At 40.1% G+C, this 19167-nt stretch overlaps 1 protein-coding gene across 5 annotated transcripts; it reads left to right on the plus strand.

Annotated features, from left to right (window-relative positions):
* Positions 1-1119: 1119 nt before the first annotated feature.
* On the plus strand, positions 1120-18835 carry slc16a3a (solute carrier family 16 member 3a). 5 transcript variants are annotated; one of them, XM_008415077.2, is made up of 8 exons: positions 3508-3612; positions 4789-5136; positions 9028-9133; positions 9346-9607; positions 11644-11787; positions 12465-13051; positions 13164-13344; positions 14771-18835. In XM_008415077.2, exons 4-8 carry the CDS (start codon positions 9385-9387, stop codon positions 15139-15141), a joined length of 1506 nt encoding a protein of 501 aa, XP_008413299.1. In that variant the 5' UTR covers positions 3508-3612; positions 4789-5136; positions 9028-9133; positions 9346-9384; the 3' UTR covers positions 15142-18835. The 5 variants fall into 5 exon arrangements, with proteins under 5 accessions (XP_008413300.1, XP_008413302.1, XP_017161852.1 ...); XM_008415078.2 differs by lacking the exons at positions 3508-3612; positions 4789-5136 and adding an exon at positions 1120-1387; XM_008415080.2 differs by lacking the exons at positions 3508-3612; positions 4789-5136 and adding an exon at positions 1456-1475.
* The last annotated feature ends 332 nt before the right edge of the window (positions 18836-19167 follow it).

Raw genomic sequence — 19167 nt, forward strand, 5'->3', positions numbered from 1 at the left:
CATTCTTGAAAGCAACTTCTGGGACTTTTCACTTTTACTTGAGCTATACTATTATGAAGTATTGCTTCTCTTATTGAATTAAGTCTCTGGCTATTCCAGTCACTGTTTTAGAAAAGTATTTATTCTGCCTGAATCTTTAATTTTGTGATAATGTTATTTATTAAATCTTTAAAAAATTGACAAATCAAATGAAGTTTATTTGTGAAACACATTTCAGCAATAAGGCACTTTAAAGTTATTTACATCATAAAAACACAACACAGAATCCTAGTATGAAACAAGCAATAAACATTATATTTTATCAAATATCATATCATCAAAATCATAAATACACATCAAATATTTTGGCCAACATGGTTCAAAGCAACTCTAAACAGGTGAGATTTTAGTCTTGATTTAAAGGAACTTGGTGTTTTGGCTGTTTTGCAGCTTTCTGGAGGTTTGTTCCAGATTTGTGGTGCGTAGAAGCTGAATGCTACTTCTCCATGTTTGGTTCTGTTTCTGGATGCCGAGCAGAACCAGAACCAGAAGAGATCTGGAAGGTTGATACATCAGCAGATCTTTAATGTATTGTGGTGCTAAAATGTTCAGTGATTTTTAAATTAGCAACAGTATTCTAAAGTCTGTTCTTTCAGTGAAGGACTGTAGAACTGGGTGATGTTCTCCATCTTCCTGGTTTTAGTCAGAACACCAGCAGCAGCGTTCCTGGATCAGCTGCAGTTGGAGGATTGATTTGTTAGTCAGACCTGTGAAGATGCTGCTGCAGTAATTAAATGCGACTAAAGATAAACGCCAGGATGAATTTGTGTAAATGTCATTTATATAAGAGTCAGTCAGATGTTATATTTAATTTCTCAGTACTTTCTTCTTTTCTTCTTTTTACCAAATACTTTTGTACTCTTACTCGAGTCTCTCTCTCTTTTTTTTTCTTTGGACAGATACTTGTTATTTTGAATCAGAGTGCTGCTGTTACTCTAAATCTATCAGGGGTCTAAATAATTCGTTGCTAGCAGGTGGTGCTTTGTCTTCAGGGACATTTTGTCAACACAGCCTCTGACGGCTCAGATGTCTATCAGCTCTGGCTGTGTGGGCGCCGTCCGTCTGCAGCTAGAATCCCTCCGAACTGTCCGGGAACTCGGTGCATTCAATGTGATGCGCAGGCCACAGAAAACAAAGCCTATAAATAGCACGTATGAGTTGATGCGCTTCCTCTTGGTGGAGTCAGTTTGAGGGGTAGGGGGAGGGGGTGGGTGTGGAGCAGGGGGGCATTAGGACCCAGCAGCAGCTCGGTCTGCCCGGCTCTGACGCTCTGCGGGCAGACGTGCAGGTTGGAACGCCGCGCAGGTGCTGAGACTGGATGAGGGACGACTCCCGGCTGTATCATCCGGTAAGGCGCTCAGCAGTAACACATCTTCCTGTTTCACATCAGCGGTAGTCCAATGACTGTCACAGCTGGACGAGATGCGACTATTACCGTAATTATCATGTGGCATTTTTAATTCCGAAATTCATCATGTCGCGGGGATGCGTGACTTTTTCCTCGGTCTTTTAGAGGCGATCTAATTCTGCAGGAAATGATTGCAGCAGCTTCCAGGATGAAGGTGTAAGCCTGCTGCGGCGAGAGGAGAGAAGGTAGATCAGAACGCTCTGAAGTTAGGAGGTGTTGGTTTCATCTGGGAAGCTTTTATTTTGAAAATGTCAAGATTCTGTCCTCACCGTTATCATTTCTGTTAAAGTTAGGGATGTAAATATGCAGAGAGGTAAAATATTAGTAGAGCTAATATGTCGATGAACCGGGGATGAATCGATAGGAGTTAAATTGCAAAACGGTTTTATCTTCAAAGGTTTATCTGGCTCGAATTGATGAAGGATTCTGTTTGAGTTAAGATCAAATTCTATTTCGTTTTTTACTTTTAGCATCATCAGCTCACAACTAAGTTCTTTTCATTCAATACTCTCCATCCATCCATCCATCCATCCATCCATCCATCCATCCATCCATCCATCCATCCATCCATCCATCCATCAAATGTTAATATTGAGTAAATTTGATCTGTGATTACAAAATGCCATTTTCAAATGCTAATTCTATTTATTAGTGAAAACATAAATGAACCTGACCAGTGGATTCATCAGGTGTCTTGTTGTTGTGGCTGTTGGCCCTTCTGGTATTGTGTGGCTCATTATTCCGCTGCATGAGCAAAGTGAACTGAAGGTCACAAACTGACGTCTGGACATGGTGAGAAATAAGGAAACCACAGGCCTCCAATGTGAAGAGAGTTTTAGCAAGACTGATGTGCTACATCAGGCCCCGGTGTAGGGTGTGGTTCCAAAATTCTGTAAAAAAAACAAAAAAACTAACTTTTTTCTTGGAAATACATTTGTGCAACAGCCACATTAAAAAATATTAATAAATAATGACCTTTTGGAAGAATCTGTGTTTTTGAGACATGGGTCAGAGTCTTTCTAGCTTGTTACGTCAGATTCCCATCAGAAACGTGTTACCCGGAGACACTGGCTGCTGGATGTTTGGCTTCACCAATCAGGCATTTCTACTGCGCAGTTCATTTCATCTGTTTCCTCAGGTTGTAAATCAGGTGATGGGGCCTCCGGCAACAAGATCACAGTCAAAACAGTGACTTTATAGTCTTTATTTGTAGAGGCTTGAAGATTAAAAAGAATCCTTTGGGAATTAAAGAACAACTATTCAATACGTAGTAGCGTTAGGATTCTGTAAGGCTAGGTGGCTGTGTTGCAGCGCTGCAGAGCTTGAGGGAGCATATAAATAACAGGTGGGGTGAGGGGGATGTGAAGGATGAAGTTGCCCATTGCAAAGCGTAATAGGATGAGGCAGAACTGTAAATTTTACTTGTTGATCTTCTGGTGCTGCTTGTTTGTGGAAGTCAAGAGAGGACGTCTTAGAGATGAGTCTTCAAATGAAATGCTTTCTGCATATTTTAGTCTTTTCCTCCATAAGCATAAGTGTTATGTTAATTATTCAAGAGTAATTGGAAATATTTTCTTTGCTGTTGTGTAATATTTGTTACTAGTAAGGCTTTCAGCTTTTAAAGACTGGAAAACAGCAGTAAAAGACAATTAGTGGCTTTAAGGTCAAGTGTCAAACCTAGACAGTTACAAACCCATTCTTTCATCGTTTCACCCCATAGACGGTGAATGCTGTATACTGATGTAGTAAGGATGGGAACACTACATTTCATTCATTACATTACTGACTCCATGTAAAGGTTGGGGTAGCAACAGGAGGGGCATGGTAACCCAGGGCTCCCTGGTTTACAGCAGCATTACCCTCTTAATGTAAAGGGAAAAACAATGACCTCCCTCCCTCCCTACCTACCTACCTACCTACCTACCTACCCCTCCCTTTTTATTTGTTCAATTATGTTATAGTTAAGTTCTATTCAAAGTTATGAGATACTTTCATTTAACGTTCTATGAAGCCTACTTGGAGGACTTCCGGGTTGAGCTGTATGATTTTATTTTTTGAGCTTACACTTCCTGTCTAACGCTGTTGCATAGCAGTCAGCTTGTTTATCCCAGCAGTTATTTTCCCCCCTTTGTTTTATATTGGCAGCCACTCTGAAGAGTCAGAAGGTTTGTTGATTGTAAAAAGTATTACTATACACGTGTATTTTGTTCTGTTAATATATTGTTTTTTTGTGATAAACTTAAAATAGCACTTGAATAAGAATATAAAATAATCAATTGCACACATATTACATGTTTTAGCTCTAAAGCGTCTGCAGCTAACGCGCTAACGGTTGATGTCTTAGAAGCTAACGGTTAAGATCACATTGAGTTACAAAAATGGATGGCTTTATCAATGAGCTACAAACAGAAACCAATTAAATTAGAACTTTAATGCATCAAAGAGGTACAAGAATTAAAGAACAACACCGAGTGCAAAGAGAAAATGTTGTCTGAACTTAAAATGTGTTCTCCATCTATATGATCGTTGCCCCGGTGCTCTGAGCGCCCTCCTGTGTTAGCAGAGAAAGTTATAGTCTACCATAAAGAAAAATAATTAAAACGAAGAAAAGGGCTAATTGTCCTTTTGTCCTAACAATGGAAAGGGCTAATCAGACTCAGAGCATCAAGAGAAAGCTTCAAGTCTGATTTGTCAGAGCAAGAGTTATGTGCAGTGGCAGACAATATTGAAAATGGATTAACAACAATGAAATTGTACAGTGAAACAAGGGAGCATAGTACTCCATCTCCTGACCTAAGATGCAGAAAACTTTATGAAAATACTATGTGAACGTATAACAGCAACAGAAGATTTTGATGTAGATGGAAAAAAGCAGCGTCTTTATCAGCTATTTTCACATGAGTTTGCTTGCGCTGTATGGTACTGCCTCTGTCAAGTGTTAGTATGCAGTCTGACATTTCAAGTATTGTAGCCAAAAGGACTGATGCATCTGTAGAGTTAGCTGCAAAGGAATCAGTTTTTGAGTTTATCCAGAAGGAGATCAAACACAAGGAAAAAATGAGAGAAATGAAGGAGCAACACAGAAGGGAATTAATGTACAAAAATCAGAATGTCAGCGTTAAGGGGCAGAAAAGGAAATGCAAGAAGCTCGTGCAAAATTCAAGATACATGGTGAAAAAATGTACATAAATATGGACAATCCGGAGATTCAACAGAATAACATGCTGTTGACCGCCTTGCTGTTTATGAATAAGCACCCCCTAGTAGCTTACTCCTTACATTAATACCCCAAAGAAATGTCTAATACCACCAATCCTAATGAAAATTATTCAAACTTTCAGGTCTAATGGAATGGCTGGCCTTTTTCACCTCACTTGTGAACTGCAAAGGCATATCATCTGGTGATGAGCTTCACCTGCTGAAAATGTATGTCACAGGCCCGGGCAAATATTTTGCCCTTGGAAAAGAAGCACACATATGTTAAGGATAATAAAGCATCTTATGGATACTTTAAAGTGGGACATAACATCAAGGATTGTTGCCGTGGCCACTCATGTGACATTTGTAAAGGAAAGCATCCAACTTGTCTACATGATGACATTGCAAAGGAAAGGTTTCTTGGCCTTATCAACACAGTTTCAAACACTTCAGATGAAACCACAGCAGCTACAGCTCTCAACATTACGAAGGTGGGTCTGTCAAGTAACATTTCATTGATTGTTTTTGTATGGTATCTAAAAGTCAGAACTTATTTAAAGAGCACTATATACACAAAGAAATAGCACATTTGTCTGAAGGAGTAAACAACCAGCAACAAGCAGTCACTCCAAGCTAAAAGTGGTTATGACACAGACATTTTCATTAACTTTCCCTCTTCATGCAGTAAAGACTCCATATCAGTTCATTATGACAATATACCGTATTTTCCGCACTATAAGGCGCACCTAAAAACCTTCAATTTCCTCAAAAGCCGACAGTGCGCCTTATAATCCGGTGCGCCTTATATATGGACGAATATTGAGCCACAACAGGTCTAGCAACTACGGTAAGCAGCCGCCGACTTTATTTTTGCCCATAGAAGAAGCGCGCGGTGCATGCTGGGATAGTTGTCAGAACGCTGGTTTGTTAATAAAGTTTGATAATACGTTTAAAGCCAGGGGGGTGGAGGGGAGGGGAAAGAGAGACAGAGACTGCGGCGGCAGCGTGTCGGTTGGTCTGTGTTACCCAGAAAGCAGTTGGGCACAATATCGCAACACCAACACCATGAGTGAGACAATGACTGGGGCAGCCTATTATATAAAGTATTTGGGGGGGGAGGACTACTTCTTTACAAATGTGGATGTGTAATAATAGAGTACGGAACAAATTGGCAACCCAAACTGTAGCATCTATTCTATGCGCCTTCTAGTGCGGAAAATACGGTACCCACCAGTGACGCAGCAAAACAATGGACCTTACCACAAGGGCCGCGTTTCATTGGTTAATGCCCATTTCACGTCACAGCGCAGCTACCACGTGCTTGACCGTCTCACAAACAAGCTACAGTAATAAACACAAGCTAATGTACATTGTGGACTAGCAGACCGGCAGAAAGTTTTTGCGTCAGGACTCGAAAAAGAATGGTTCTCCACTGTCAGTGGGGTATCTGCACAGGCGATGTCAGGTATCCTGATCGTATTTGTGGAACTAAAATTCAGATTTCCAAAATCTGAAACGGAATGCCTTGCTTGGATCAAAGCTTGTCACAAGCTTGTGCACGACCCGCATTTGCAACTCAACTGTCATAGGATCGATAAGGACAAAGGAGTGTCTGCTGGTGTAAGTATTATTGCTTTGCTTTCTTTGTGTTTAGTGAATGACAAAAAGAAAGTCAATAATAAACACATCCATTATGAAAACCTTTTAGCCAAGTACAGCATAATGGCAGTACCGATACAACTTCTACACCTTGAAGCCTGTCTGTTACAGCCTTACGTTAGCTGAACAGATCAATATGCAATGTGTACCGTATCTGACATACATTAAAGATTTTATTTAACCTGAAAAGGCTTTTTACTAAACTGTAATTGTGTTAGCCACGCTAGCTCAGAGTACCGTGTATCAGGCACATTCGAACATTTGCCAACAGAAATCACTGGTTTCAAAAGTAACCCTCAAAACCATGAATGCCCGACTTACCCAGCCTTGCAAGAACAATAGGCATCAGTGATCTTGTCCACAGCTATATTTATGCTGAGGGTGTGAGGATCTGCTGTTTTCCTCATAGACCGGTAGCATTTCGCTGTGACGAGCACAATGTTGGAGGCATCACGGCTCAAACACCTTGATGTCATCCAAAAAAGATGACATGAACTTGTTGGTTCCCCTGTCCATTGTCGTGGCTGATATTTTTTGAAAATCTGACAGAAATGCTAAACTAATCAACTCAGAAATACTCTGCAGAGAGTCAGTCGAAATGAAAGACGCCATGTTTACACATAAAAACTAAGCTCCGCGAGGCTTTGTTTGTGAGACATGCAGCCACTTGGGACTTTCGAGGGGCGTTTCTGGGCGGAGCTTGGTAAGGTCCATGGCTCCATTTGATAGAAATCACTGATGAGATGCCACTTCTCCTCAGCTGCAATGTAGGACTCCTTATCAGATTCAATTCAGAGCTTTAGCTCCAAAAGTTGTACTAGGAGAAGACTATGAGCCATATGGAATATACCCAGGCCTATGGTGGAATATTGCTGGAGGCTCCACACCATCACTTAAATCTAACAGAGTCAAGTTTGTCAGAGTCACAATAAAGGAATTATCCTCTGTGACTTCATTGAATGTCATTAATGTGCTAAAGTCAGAATTTAAGGACAAAAGGAAATGATAAAATGGTCTCATCTTTTTGGATATCCTCAAGGAAAGAATAAGGAAAAATGAACAAGAACACTTTGAGATGCCTCTACTATTCAAACAAAGGCCACACATACCTGAGAACAGAAAGGCTGCTGAAATTAGACTTGAAGACTTAAAAAGAAAGTTCAACAAAGATGAAAATTGAAAGAGACTACGTAACTTACATGAAGGACATTAACCAAAGTACAAAATGAAAGAAAACAATGAAAACAATGTTATATTCCTCACCATGGGATTTTTCACCCCAAAAAGCCCACTAAACTACGTATTGTGTTCAATTGCTCTGCATAATACAAAGACACAAGCCTGAATGATCAGCTTCTCCAAGGGTAAGACCTAAGCAACAACTTAACAGGCATCTTATATAAAATATTGAAAATGGCTTTTAGATTTGACAACATTCTAGAGGTACAACCACCAACACTCTGGCATCTTATCCACTGTTCACTGTGGGATGTCACGGCAACAGGTGACATCCCACAGTCATTGATGACTGATGGGTGGGTTTTCTTTGGTACTGGAACAAGGCAAGATGTACTAGAACCTTCTCTTGGGTCAAGGTTCTGCAGAGTCCCATAGAGCTGCTCTGCACAACCCTTCAGGACTGTGAAGCGGACACCATTTGGACCTGGAACACTTCTTCGGTTCAGTATTTCCAGCAGCCTCTTCACAAAATTTTTAGAGACAAACAGATTGGCAAGAGACAGAATGGGAGCATTAGCATCTCCTTATTTGATTGGAGAAACTTGAAAAAGCAGAAGAGTCAATGACCGAGGTGGAAGATGAAACTTCTAAGGTGTGACTGGCAAGCTGTGGGTCAAAGTAGGGTGGGAGGTCTGTTTGGCTGGGTACAGGAGTGGAGAATGATGAGCTCTCTTGCTCTGTCTAATCCTTTTTTTGCTTGAAGCTTGTGATCTTCATCTCTGAGCACACATCTATGACATCGTTTCTTTGTAGTTTTGTCTCGAGCTTCTTCCTGTACTTCTCCTTGCTTTCTATAATCTGGACTTTGAGCTGCTTCTGTATGCTTGTCTATAATTTCATGTCGTGCTCTCTGAAGGCTCTTTTATTAGGTTCAATAGTTCCTTCAGACCACTGGTTTGTTATTAGGGAGACATCTCATTGTTCTGGTGGGGATGGTGTTGTCCAGTCACAAGTTTATATAGTCAGTCAAACACTGTTGTGGCATTGATATCCTCTCCATGTGGCTGGCAAAGAGTAATCTGGTATGTAGCCTGTTGGGCACGATGGTGGCGATTTGTGGTACAAGTTTGTTCCTCAGTCTGTGTGTTGTTGGTTTGATTCCTGCTCTGTTGTTGTGTTCTTGGGCAAGACACATCGCCCACCCTGCCTGCTGGTGGTGGTCACAGGGCCCAGTGGTGCTGGTACATGGCAGCCTCACCTCATGGCAATCTGCCCTGGAGTCCAGCTACAATCCAGTGGTTTCCTACTGTGTGGCTGAATGTAGTGTGAAGCACTTTTTGTTCCTCTGGACTTGATTAAATGCTATATAAGATTTAAAATGACAAGTTTTTTCTTTATAATTTTTAATGTCTGTATTTACTAAACAGACAATGTACTAGTGTTTAATGGGTGGAAAATAATGTCTGAAATTCTAGATTTCTTTCTTTCTTTATTTTTTATTAAATACTGAGAAAATTACATGATCTGTCTGATTTTTATTGTAGATTTTTCTGGCCGCGGATCGGGTCTACATTTCTTCATTCCATGATTGCTGGATATGCATCACGTGCAATTGTGAAGATTTGTGAGGAAAATCCTTCGTTAAAAACTGTGAGTCACTGTTGCAGGACTGTTCTTTATATTTACTCAATACAGTATAATTAAGAACTGATTTATTTACGCCAGGATGAAAAAGCAATATTAGGAGTTATGTGGATCCACACTAAGGAAAGAAATTCAATCTGAGAGTGTGCAACCTGCTGCCGATCTGAATTTAAAATGTAGAGGGAATTTCATTACCTAATATTTTATGTTTGTTCCAGCATCTCACTGCCTCCATTAAGGAACAGCCATAAAGCACCATGGGAGGTGCTGTTGTGGATGATGAAGCACCAAGTGTGAAGGCCCCAGATGGAGGATGGGGCTGGGCAGTGTTGGCTGGATGTTTTGTCATCACAGGCTTCTCCTATGCATTCCCTAAAGCAGTCAGTGTGTTTTTCAAAGAGCTGATCCGGGAGTTTGGAATTGGATACAGCGACACCGCCTGGATCTCTTCCATCCTGCTGGCGATGCTTTATGGCACAGGTAGGCTGCTGTTTGTTTGCATAATACACAGATGGAAGGCAATATTGGTGTACTAATTCAATTTACATGATACTACATTAAACAAAATAATATCTAGTTTTACTTAACTCTTTTTTCTCCTCTGATCTCTGGAACCCTTTCCTTTACAACCTCTCATTTATTTCATATATAAGAAGCATATTTCCTATATGCTTCTGTCTGACTGGTAGACAGGAGAATTGGGAGAATTGGAATTCTCCCAATTCTCCGCTTGGGAGAATTAACAAACTCCCAAGCGGAGTTTGTTCATTTCTTCATTCCAACTGTCATCAGTTAGAATTAGTTGTATGCAAACCCAGTCAGTGGAAGGTGGGACTTGCCTTACTCCAATCACATCCAGCTTATCTCATGTTGATTTTTCAAATGACAGTTTGTTTTAATCAGACAGATAAATCAGCTCATCAGAATGGTTAATGTCAGATGATGACATTTATGTACTAAGGCCAGGTTATTAATGAAATTCAGGCCTGCAGAGGCAAAAATGTTTTTATTATTATTTGAGGTTCCTTAGATCATTATTCCATTCTTCTATGTTCAGTTCTTTTATGCATGGTGTCCCTTTGTCTGACCCTTGTCCATCTTCCTTAGCCTTCTTTTCCCAGCTGTTTCACATCTCCTAATTTTCTCTGCCTGCTCTCTTCCCCCAGCTGCATCTACTTACCTCTGATTAGTCCCACCAGCCCCTATCCTCTCGTCTCTGAATATATTATAGCTTTCTGGTCCGTATTGTTCTCTGCTTGTTCCTTCGTTGTGTCCCGTTGTTGTTGCTGTTATGCTAGCTGCTATGAGCTTTGTAAGTTTTCTTATTTTCTTTAAGAATGCACTCAGTGTTCATCCTGAGCTCCTGTCTGCATTTTGGTCCATTTTCAACTCAAAACTGTAATATTTGATCATAGTTAAACATTTGTCATTAAATCTGCATGCTGACAGCAGAGAGCAGGCACCAGGGGGTTGATGAGAGCAGAGTGTAGTTTGGGGAGATGCAGCGTTCCTTCCAGTAGCAGAGGTATGCTGCTGTATGACATTGAAACTGGATGGGGAACACCAGTAACTGTAATAACTGATGTTTTGCTCATGTGCACACAATACGCTTTTCAGACCCTACACATCATCACTATCAGTTTTTGTTCACAGCTGTTAGACCTGCTGGTCTGGTAAAGTGCTTTAGAGTGACATTTCTTGTGAAATTCTATGTGTAAATCTTAGTGAAATTTGGTGAGTTGTTGAAGTTTATCTGTTTTTATCTAAAATGTCTGTCCTGTAACAGTCGTGGTAAACTGTGTTTCAGTAATTTGAAGAATTTTACATGAAGTGTAAATTCTGGAGATCATTCAGAAACCCAGCTCAGTGTTACACACCACACAGTGGTTCTCATATTTTTGGGAACCACTATCCATGCAACTTTGATTCATACATACTGGCTGTCTTGTAGCAGATAGCCAAACTGCTTGTGTTGTTACCCTGGCAACAATTGACCATAAATCTAGGGTTAGAGCCGAGCTTCTGAATGTACCACTGACATTTCAAGCTAATGCTGCACATGTGATGGTGGGAAAGAAAGCCTAATAAATTGACAGCAAACTAACCTACTTACAGCTATTTCAGTTGTGTGCAAAGGTGTCATGGTCAGACATCTAGATGAAATACATATATTTCCTTGTCATTCATAGAAGTTTGAAATAAAATGTTCAGAAACCCTACATCTCTGTCTCTAAAGCTGGTGGAATTTGGTGAATTGTTCAACATGGATCAAATGGAGATGGATCACATCTCTATTATTCTTAGTTAAGTCCAAAGTTTTTTTTTCTCCAAATTGAATAAAAGACTAACATAGCTATAAAGTACTTTTTACTATGACAATTTATTTTTTTTGCAAGATTAATGCAACGTTATTTAAATTGAGTGAAATATTTAAAACAAAATACTGAATGGTACCTAAATGCAGCAGCTGATAGCATTAGAGTGTCCAGAGAGTGTCTGTGCTCTGGTCTGTGCAGGTCCTCTGTGCAGCGTGATGGTCAACCGCTTTGGCTGCCGCCCTGTGATGATGGTGGGAGGCCTCTTCGCCTCTCTGGGAATGATCTTGGCCTCCTTCTCCACCAGCATCATCCACATCTACCTCTCTACTGGAGTCATCACAGGTTTCACTGTTTAGGTTTTTTTTCTTATTCACATTTTCAGTGAAGTTGAAAATCCATCCTTGGCGTTTATCTTGAATTGTCTTTCAAATGACTAATTGACAGTTACTGAATGTAATTTTATTAAGACTTTTAAATTAAATCTCACTAAATTTGCACTAAAGCACAAAACCTTTGAATCCTTTATTTTTCTTTATGCAACTGACTGTCTAGATCAGTGTTTTTCAACCTTTATCCTCACTGCCCCCCTGCTCTGCTCTGCATGTTTTAGATTTGCTTATATTCCAGAACAGCTGATTAAAATAATTGCATGACCATCAAGTACTGCAGAAGCTTGTTATCACCCAGAGATACAATTCAGGTGTGTGGCAGAAGGGAAATACCTAAAACATGCAGGTCAGGGGGGTGGTGAGGACCAGAGTTGAGAAACACTGGACTAGATATAGGCCAGTAACGCATATGAGCAAAGGAATGAGATGGATTCTACAAAGTCTTGTTTTAATAAAAATATATAATTTTCTAGTGTTCCATCTTAAAGCTGGAAACAGCTTTTTTCAGATTACCTGTCTCATGACAGATTTAACAAATATGTAAAAAGCAGACTTTGGAAAAGGTGTATAATGCAGCTTTAAATTTCAGCCTTTTTACATAAACATTTCTTGTCCTTGTCTTTGCTGAAGGTCTGGGATTGGCTCTGAACTTCCAGCCATCTCTCATCATGCTCAATCGGTACTTCAACCTGAAGCGTCCTCTGGCCAATGGGCTTTCTGCTGCTGGGAGCCCCGTGTTCCTCTGCGGCCTCTCGCCTCTGGGTCAGTTTCTTCAGAACTATTACGGATGGAGGGGAGGCTTCCTCATTCTTGGTGGGCTTCTGCTGAACTGCTGTGTGTGTGGAGCCCTCATGAAACCCTTACAGAATCCCAAGCCTGTGGAACAGCAACACGACCTGGGGGACAAGAAGAAGAAAAAGAAGCTGCTGGACTTCTCTGTATTCAAAGACAGGGGGTTTGTCATCTACACAGTAGCAGCATCCATCATGGTGCTGGGCTTGTTTGTGCCACCTGTGTTTGTTGTGAGTTACGCCAAGGAGCTGGGGAACGAGGACACCAAGTCAGCGCTGCTGCTCACTATCCTGGGTTTCATCGATATTTTTGCTCGACCAACCTGCGGTGTGATTGCCGGACTGAAATGGGTGCGGCCTCGGTGTGTCTACTTGTTCAGCTTTGCAATGCTCTTTAATGGAACTGCCGACTTGGTTGGCTCACAGGTGGGTGAAGACTTGTTGGTCATGAACTACTAATGAACAGTTTCTGCTCACTGATGTAGAGAATTTAGGATCTGTAAGCTGATCTTTTTTTTTTTTTTTACATTTCTTCCAGTCCAACGACTATGTGTCTCTGGTAATTTTCTGCATCTTCTTTGGGGTCTCCTACGGCATGGTGGGCGCGCTGCAGTTTGAGGTGCTGATGGCAATAGTTGGCACTGAAAAATTCTCCAGTGCAATTGGCCTTGTCCTCCTGGCGGAAGCTATTGCTGTGCTGGTGGGACCACCAAGTGCGGGTCAGTCAGTTATTTCTAATATTTGTCCAAGCAAACAAAGTTTATTTATTTATTTATTTTTTTTACAACAGAGTTTCCTCTAAACAACTTGCTAAGCCTGGTTGCTGGGGGGATGGGGTAGTCATGCAGCAGTCGTCTTTGAGTTAAAGTTGAACAAATCTTTAAGGACGTGAGAAATTTTGAAATCTTTATTTGAAATATAATGATCATAACATGTCAAGATAACCATCCCATTAGCCCCACGCTGGAAATTTTAGCTTAACAGTAACAATACATAAAGTTACATTTGAAATGAATCAAACAAAGAACCAACAGTAAAATCAAACTTCAATGAAATCAGTGAGGTTGTATTTTTATGTGTTGTCTCATGCGAGCTTTGCTTTATTTCTATTTATTTCTGTATTTAATCATAAGAAATCATAGTCGGGCAGAGAGAGTGTTGTAGTTGAGACTATTCCTCATTTCAATGCATGAAATTTTACAGAATGAAGTCTGAACACATTGAGTAATTGAATGAGACCCAAAACAAAATACTTATATTATTGTTTTACTTGTAAGAATGAACAACTGTAACTTTGGTTTCAAATAATTAGTCATGAATGATTCCTGTTTTCTTTTCATTAGAACACCTATAATAACTCAAATTATGATTATGATAAGTTATGGTTATCATATTATAAATGAATGCTAAATCAGAAGCTAAAGAGGTTATAGATGTGATTTTGATGATGAACTTAAGATTACATAAAATGTGTAACTGCAATCAAAGATCACTGATGTTGTGTTGGAGGTAATCTGTGAAACTTTAGGGAAAGGAGGAACTAAAGGGAGAACGGAGATGACCAACACCTCAGAGTTTGCTGATTTGGAAACAGATTGCAGAGCAACTCAAACTGTTGAAAGAAAAATATTGTGCAGGTAAAGGGTGAAGGGTGACCTGTGAGCAACCCTGGGTCATGGTGTAGTAAAGTGGCTTTGAAGAGAAGGGGTAGTTTAAGATGTTCAAACTGCTTTTCATTCAACTTATGTTTGTTAACATGTGACATGGGGCGACTGTCGCTGTGTGGGTAGAGTAGTCGTCTTGCGATCGGAAGGTTGTAGGTTCGATTCCAGCTTCCTCATGTCAATGTGCCCTAGGCAAGGTACTTAACCCCAAATTACCTACCAATCTGCGTTTCGGTTTATGAATGTGGAATGTGTGAGCATTTGTGAAGGTGAATGGGTGAATGTGACTCTAGTGTAAAGCGCTTTGAGTGATCAAAATGATTGGATAAAGCGCTATTTAAGTTCAGTCCATTTACCATCATTTTGAACTGTAAATGAACAAAATAAAACTTTGTATTTTTTTTGGTAAACCCAAGAAATGTGGAGTGCACCTCCACATTTCTTCTTGTCATTGTTTTTCTTGTCTTTCTTTTTGTCACAGGGCGACTTCTGGACGCTACCAAGAGTTACATGTACATCTTCCTGCTGGCAGGAAGTGAGGTATTGCTCTCAGGAGTGGTTCTGGCTACTTGCAACTTCTTATTTATCAAGAGGAAACCCCGTGAACCGGCAGTCTATCTGAGTGAGACGGTCACACTGGCAGATGATAAGACCAACCAGCATACAAGCAGGGCAGAGGGGCAGCAAACGACAGAGAAGAAGATGCAGAAGAAGGTGATCGATGAGAACAAGAATAACGACAACGATGTCCGACCAAAGAGTGTAGCAGTGGACTCACAGGAGGTGGAGAGGTTCTTAAAGGAGCCGCAGACTAATGGTGACAAGGCTGCTTGTCCTGAAACCTGTCTTTAGGTAGAGATGGAGGGTGCAGGTGAAACGTAGTAGTTAGCAGCATACCCAACCCTAAGCTTTGGCCATAATTCAATGTTTGAGTGAGCAATGTGTTTATGTCTGTCACTGAAGTAGCTGTGACTCTGCTACCATCCAAATGATTGTTGGCAAGGATAGCTGTGTTGGCTTCGTCTTTCAACTCAATGTTTTAAAGTTTGCCGAATGGGAAAACTGAGCCGCAGTGTTGCCGTGTGTATATAGTTTATAACAAATGTTTATTTTTTATGGATGTCGCCACCAGCAAATGAAATTAAGGGATAATTTTGTCAAAATTCTGCATTCTATGCTTTAGCAAATGACATAACAAATGATTAGTACAGATGAATGTAAACTCCCCTAAAAAGAAAAGCTGTAAAGTTGCAATATGTAGCTTTTAACAAATATGTAAAAAAAAGCAAACATATTTTATAAAACTGTTATGTGGTGACAGTATGGGATGAGACAGATAATGTGCGAAAAATGTCAAGCTCCTCTGTCTTCCCCCTATGAACAGGCTTTGTCAGAAATGACCAATCAGAGTCAGGAGGAGGGTCTGAGTGCTGTCAATCACAGCTGGTTCCCCACAACGTAGCCTGCCCTGAAAGCTAAGGCTAGTTAGCATGGCCACTAGCAGATAAACGTTTTTCCAAGATCGGTAAGTTGTTTCTCCACTATTAGCACATTTAGCAGTGCATTCATAAGGTTGATTGACAGCACTAAGCCCCTCCTCTGGCTCTGATTGGTGGATTGCATTGAGTGCATTTCTTCAGATGACAAGAGTAGCTCAGGGGGTGGGGGAGATTAATCTTTTCACAGATTATCTGTCTCATATTAAGCTGCTTCAACATATTGACACTTAACAAATATGTAAAAAACATATTTCTGTCAGGTACATACTGCAGCTTTAAGCAGCAATATGGAGCAGTTTAATTTGGATGGAATTTGATACAATTACAGAACAGTGGGGGTGTAAATGATCTGATTTTCAACCATTCAGACCAGGCACTAGAGGCCATGACTGATGTCATCAGAGAGTAAGGTCACCAGACACGGATTGGATTGGATTCAATCGTCCATTTTCGCCATGTTTCAGGCCGGGTGACTGTATCAAGCTACTGCCTAACGTATGGGGCCAACTACACACATTGTTGAAACCAGAGTGTGTGTGAAAGGCTAGGCTAACAATGAGGTTAGCCTAGCATTCCAGGTAGTCAGAATCTAGAATACCTGACCTCTTTCAATCCAAGCATGAGACCCCCATCATGCTCCTGGTGATGTTGTTTAGTCCGACTACATGGCACCCTGTCTGTCTGTCTGACTGTCAGACATTCTGGCAGCTTCCTGCCGCACTGTCATTCCAGTCAGGCTGCCTCTGTCCTCTGGTGAGCCTCTAGAACTGCCAGCTCCTTGCATTTTAAATCAAGTACATCCTCTGTGCTGCTCTGCACCAGATGACTTTCTAATTAGACTATTGGTTTGTGGTCCTTTACATGGTGCTTAACTTTTTTTCAATAATTAGTCTTTGATGAAGTGGAAGGGAATTCATTTTCAATAAAAGGAGGAATAGAATGAAAGGCTAACAAATTATCCTACCTAAGTTTAGAGTCAGATCATAGAAGAACAAATGTAATATTTAAAAAGAAAGACCTACGCTAAATATAATGTCTTGCTCTGCTCCACAGTTTGAACAGCGTGTTGCAGAGATCATCAATTCTGAACATCAGCAGGAATTATCATTTGTCTTTTTTGGACACATGTCAAAACAACCTAATGCTCGACATTTAGTAAAAACTAAAATAATTCTATTCAGTGCCATGAAAAAGTATTTACCTCCTTATAGATTTTGCTATTTTTCTCTTTTAGTTCAACTCCAATCTTTTTCGTTGGCAACCATTTTTTTAGTATCGGAGATGACCTGAGTAAAAACAAACTGGAGTTTTAAAATTAAGGTTTTATTTATTGCTGCATGAATCCTATCCAGACCAGCCTGACCATGTGAGACCTTAACTGGTTATCTAGTTCTTGGCAGCAGTCACTGCCATCCATACACAAAAATTGCTCATCCCAAAACTTTTTTTTTTGTTGCTTTTTTTTTTGCAAGCTGGAGTGCTTCTGTGTGACATCATATTCTTGATGTCACAATATGATTGCCAGAAGTTCTTATTGTTTTTTCTTATTTTACTAATTATAGAAAGTTGTTCAGATCTTGAATAAGCAAACCAGATCAGATTGTACCACCGCCATGTCTGGCTGTCAGTATGTTGTTTCTCTGAGCCCAAATGTATCAGGAAAACATCCACTGAAATGTTCTACCTTGTCTCAGTCCACAGACATTTTGGAGATCATCACTCACCAGTGTTTTCCTTGGAACTCTACCATGGAGGCCATTTTGTCTTGTCTGTATTATTGTTGAACCCTGACCTCTGACCTTAACAGAGGCTGTGAGGTCTGTTCTGGTTGGCTGGCCTCTACTGGGAAGGTTCTCCCGTGCTCCTTGTTTACTCTCGTTGTGTTTTACTGGGGTCTGAATGAGTTAACAAGGGAGCCAATTACTGTTTTAACTAGAATCAAGTTGGTTTGGATAACTTCATTTTTACTAGAAATGAGATAATCTTTTCTTAAGTGTGTTTTGATTTTGCTGAGGTTATTTCTGACCGAGTGGCTACAACGTGGCTCACTGGCATCATTGTGTGAGTGTGTGTGTGTGACTGAATGACTGCAAGTACAGGCCATTTACTGATTTTACCATTTCAGTCTTTTTGATTACCTGAAAAACACGAGAGACCAAAACGAAAACATTTTTTTTTTTAAATCTGTAAATGGGAAAATACATTTTCATGTTATAAAAATAGATTTATAACAGAAATAAAACTGAGTGCCTCACGTAATAAAAAACAATACAACGTAAAAACTAATGACATACTTTATATGTATTTTTTTAGTTTTTATTTTTTCAAGAAATTTGTGATGAGAGGTGCAGAATCCTGCCAGCCTTATCCTTTAAAAAATAAAGTGCTTCTTTCTGCTGTTCTGCATTCTGAAGTGTTGGAAATGCTTTGTGTATCTGTATAACCAGAAACTCATTCCTGTCAAATGGCTTAAAATCTTGTTTGTGACAAACTTCTAACAGATTGTAGTTTCTTCATTCTCTTCACTTTTGAATCACAAGGCAGAAAATATCTCCCCCCTCAGTTTGTGATACACAAAAACGGGTCAGGTACTAGTTATATATGATACTGAACATGGCTGCAGAATGTGACAGCTGGTTGGAAAGTGCTGCTTCAACTTTGGTCTCTGAGTTTGAGGTTGGGGGTAAATATTTTATGCTCAAATCTCTATTGTGATATTCAAAAGAGAGAGAAGCATTTCACTGTGAAACAGACGCTCCAGTCTGTTTCACACTCCACAGGTTATATCGTCCCTACAGACTTGTATGTGATTGTGGATCGCTGTTTTTGTGAGCTTATTTGTGTTGACATTATACTTCTTCTCTAAAGTACTGAGCTCACTTAGCTTCACAACCCCAGATGTCCAGCAGAGGTGATGCAATAGCTTGCTATGGAACAAAGTGTGTGCTGCAACATGGCTTACTGTTTGTGGAGTAAAGACGTATTTAATCAATATATTTTAACAAAGTAATTCTAATTTGCTATTAAAGTTTTTATGGACAATGTTACACATTACTGTTCCTTGTGTGTTTTTTATTGTCTACCGTTTGTGATTCAATAAAAATATTTTTTGCTGTTCTAGATCTCTGGTTGTCTGTCCATCCATCCATCTATTATCCAACATGCTTATCCTAGCAGGGTCACTGTGACACAATAAGAATATCTTGGTGGTTTGATTCTGACTCATCAGAACCACATCATCTACAAAAAGCAGATGGAAAATCCTGGGATTCCTGAACCAGAAACTCTCGGTCACAAACAAGGTCAGATGCTATTACTTCTTACTATTAAAATTATTAGTTGACATTTTTGTATCCAGTACAGAAATTGTAATCAGCAG

Source organism: Poecilia reticulata, linkage group LG8 (genome assembly GCF_000633615.1).
Source record: "Poecilia reticulata strain Guanapo linkage group LG8, Guppy_female_1.0+MT, whole genome shotgun sequence".
Taxonomy (NCBI): Eukaryota; Metazoa; Chordata; class Actinopteri; order Cyprinodontiformes; family Poeciliidae; genus Poecilia; species Poecilia reticulata.

Coding starts and splice junctions, on each gene's coding strand:
- slc16a3a (XM_008415078.2), top strand. CDS start 9,385: ATGGGAGGTGCTGTTGTGGATGATGAAGCACCAAGTGTGAAGGCCCCA. Junction 11,788..12,464: donor CTCTACTGGAGTCATCACAG/GTTTCACTGTTT, acceptor TCTTTGCTGAAG/GTCTGGGATTGGCTCTGAAC. Junction 13,345..14,770: donor GGTGGGACCACCAAGTGCGG/GTCAGTCAGTTA, acceptor TTTTTGTCACAG/GGCGACTTCTGGACGCTACC.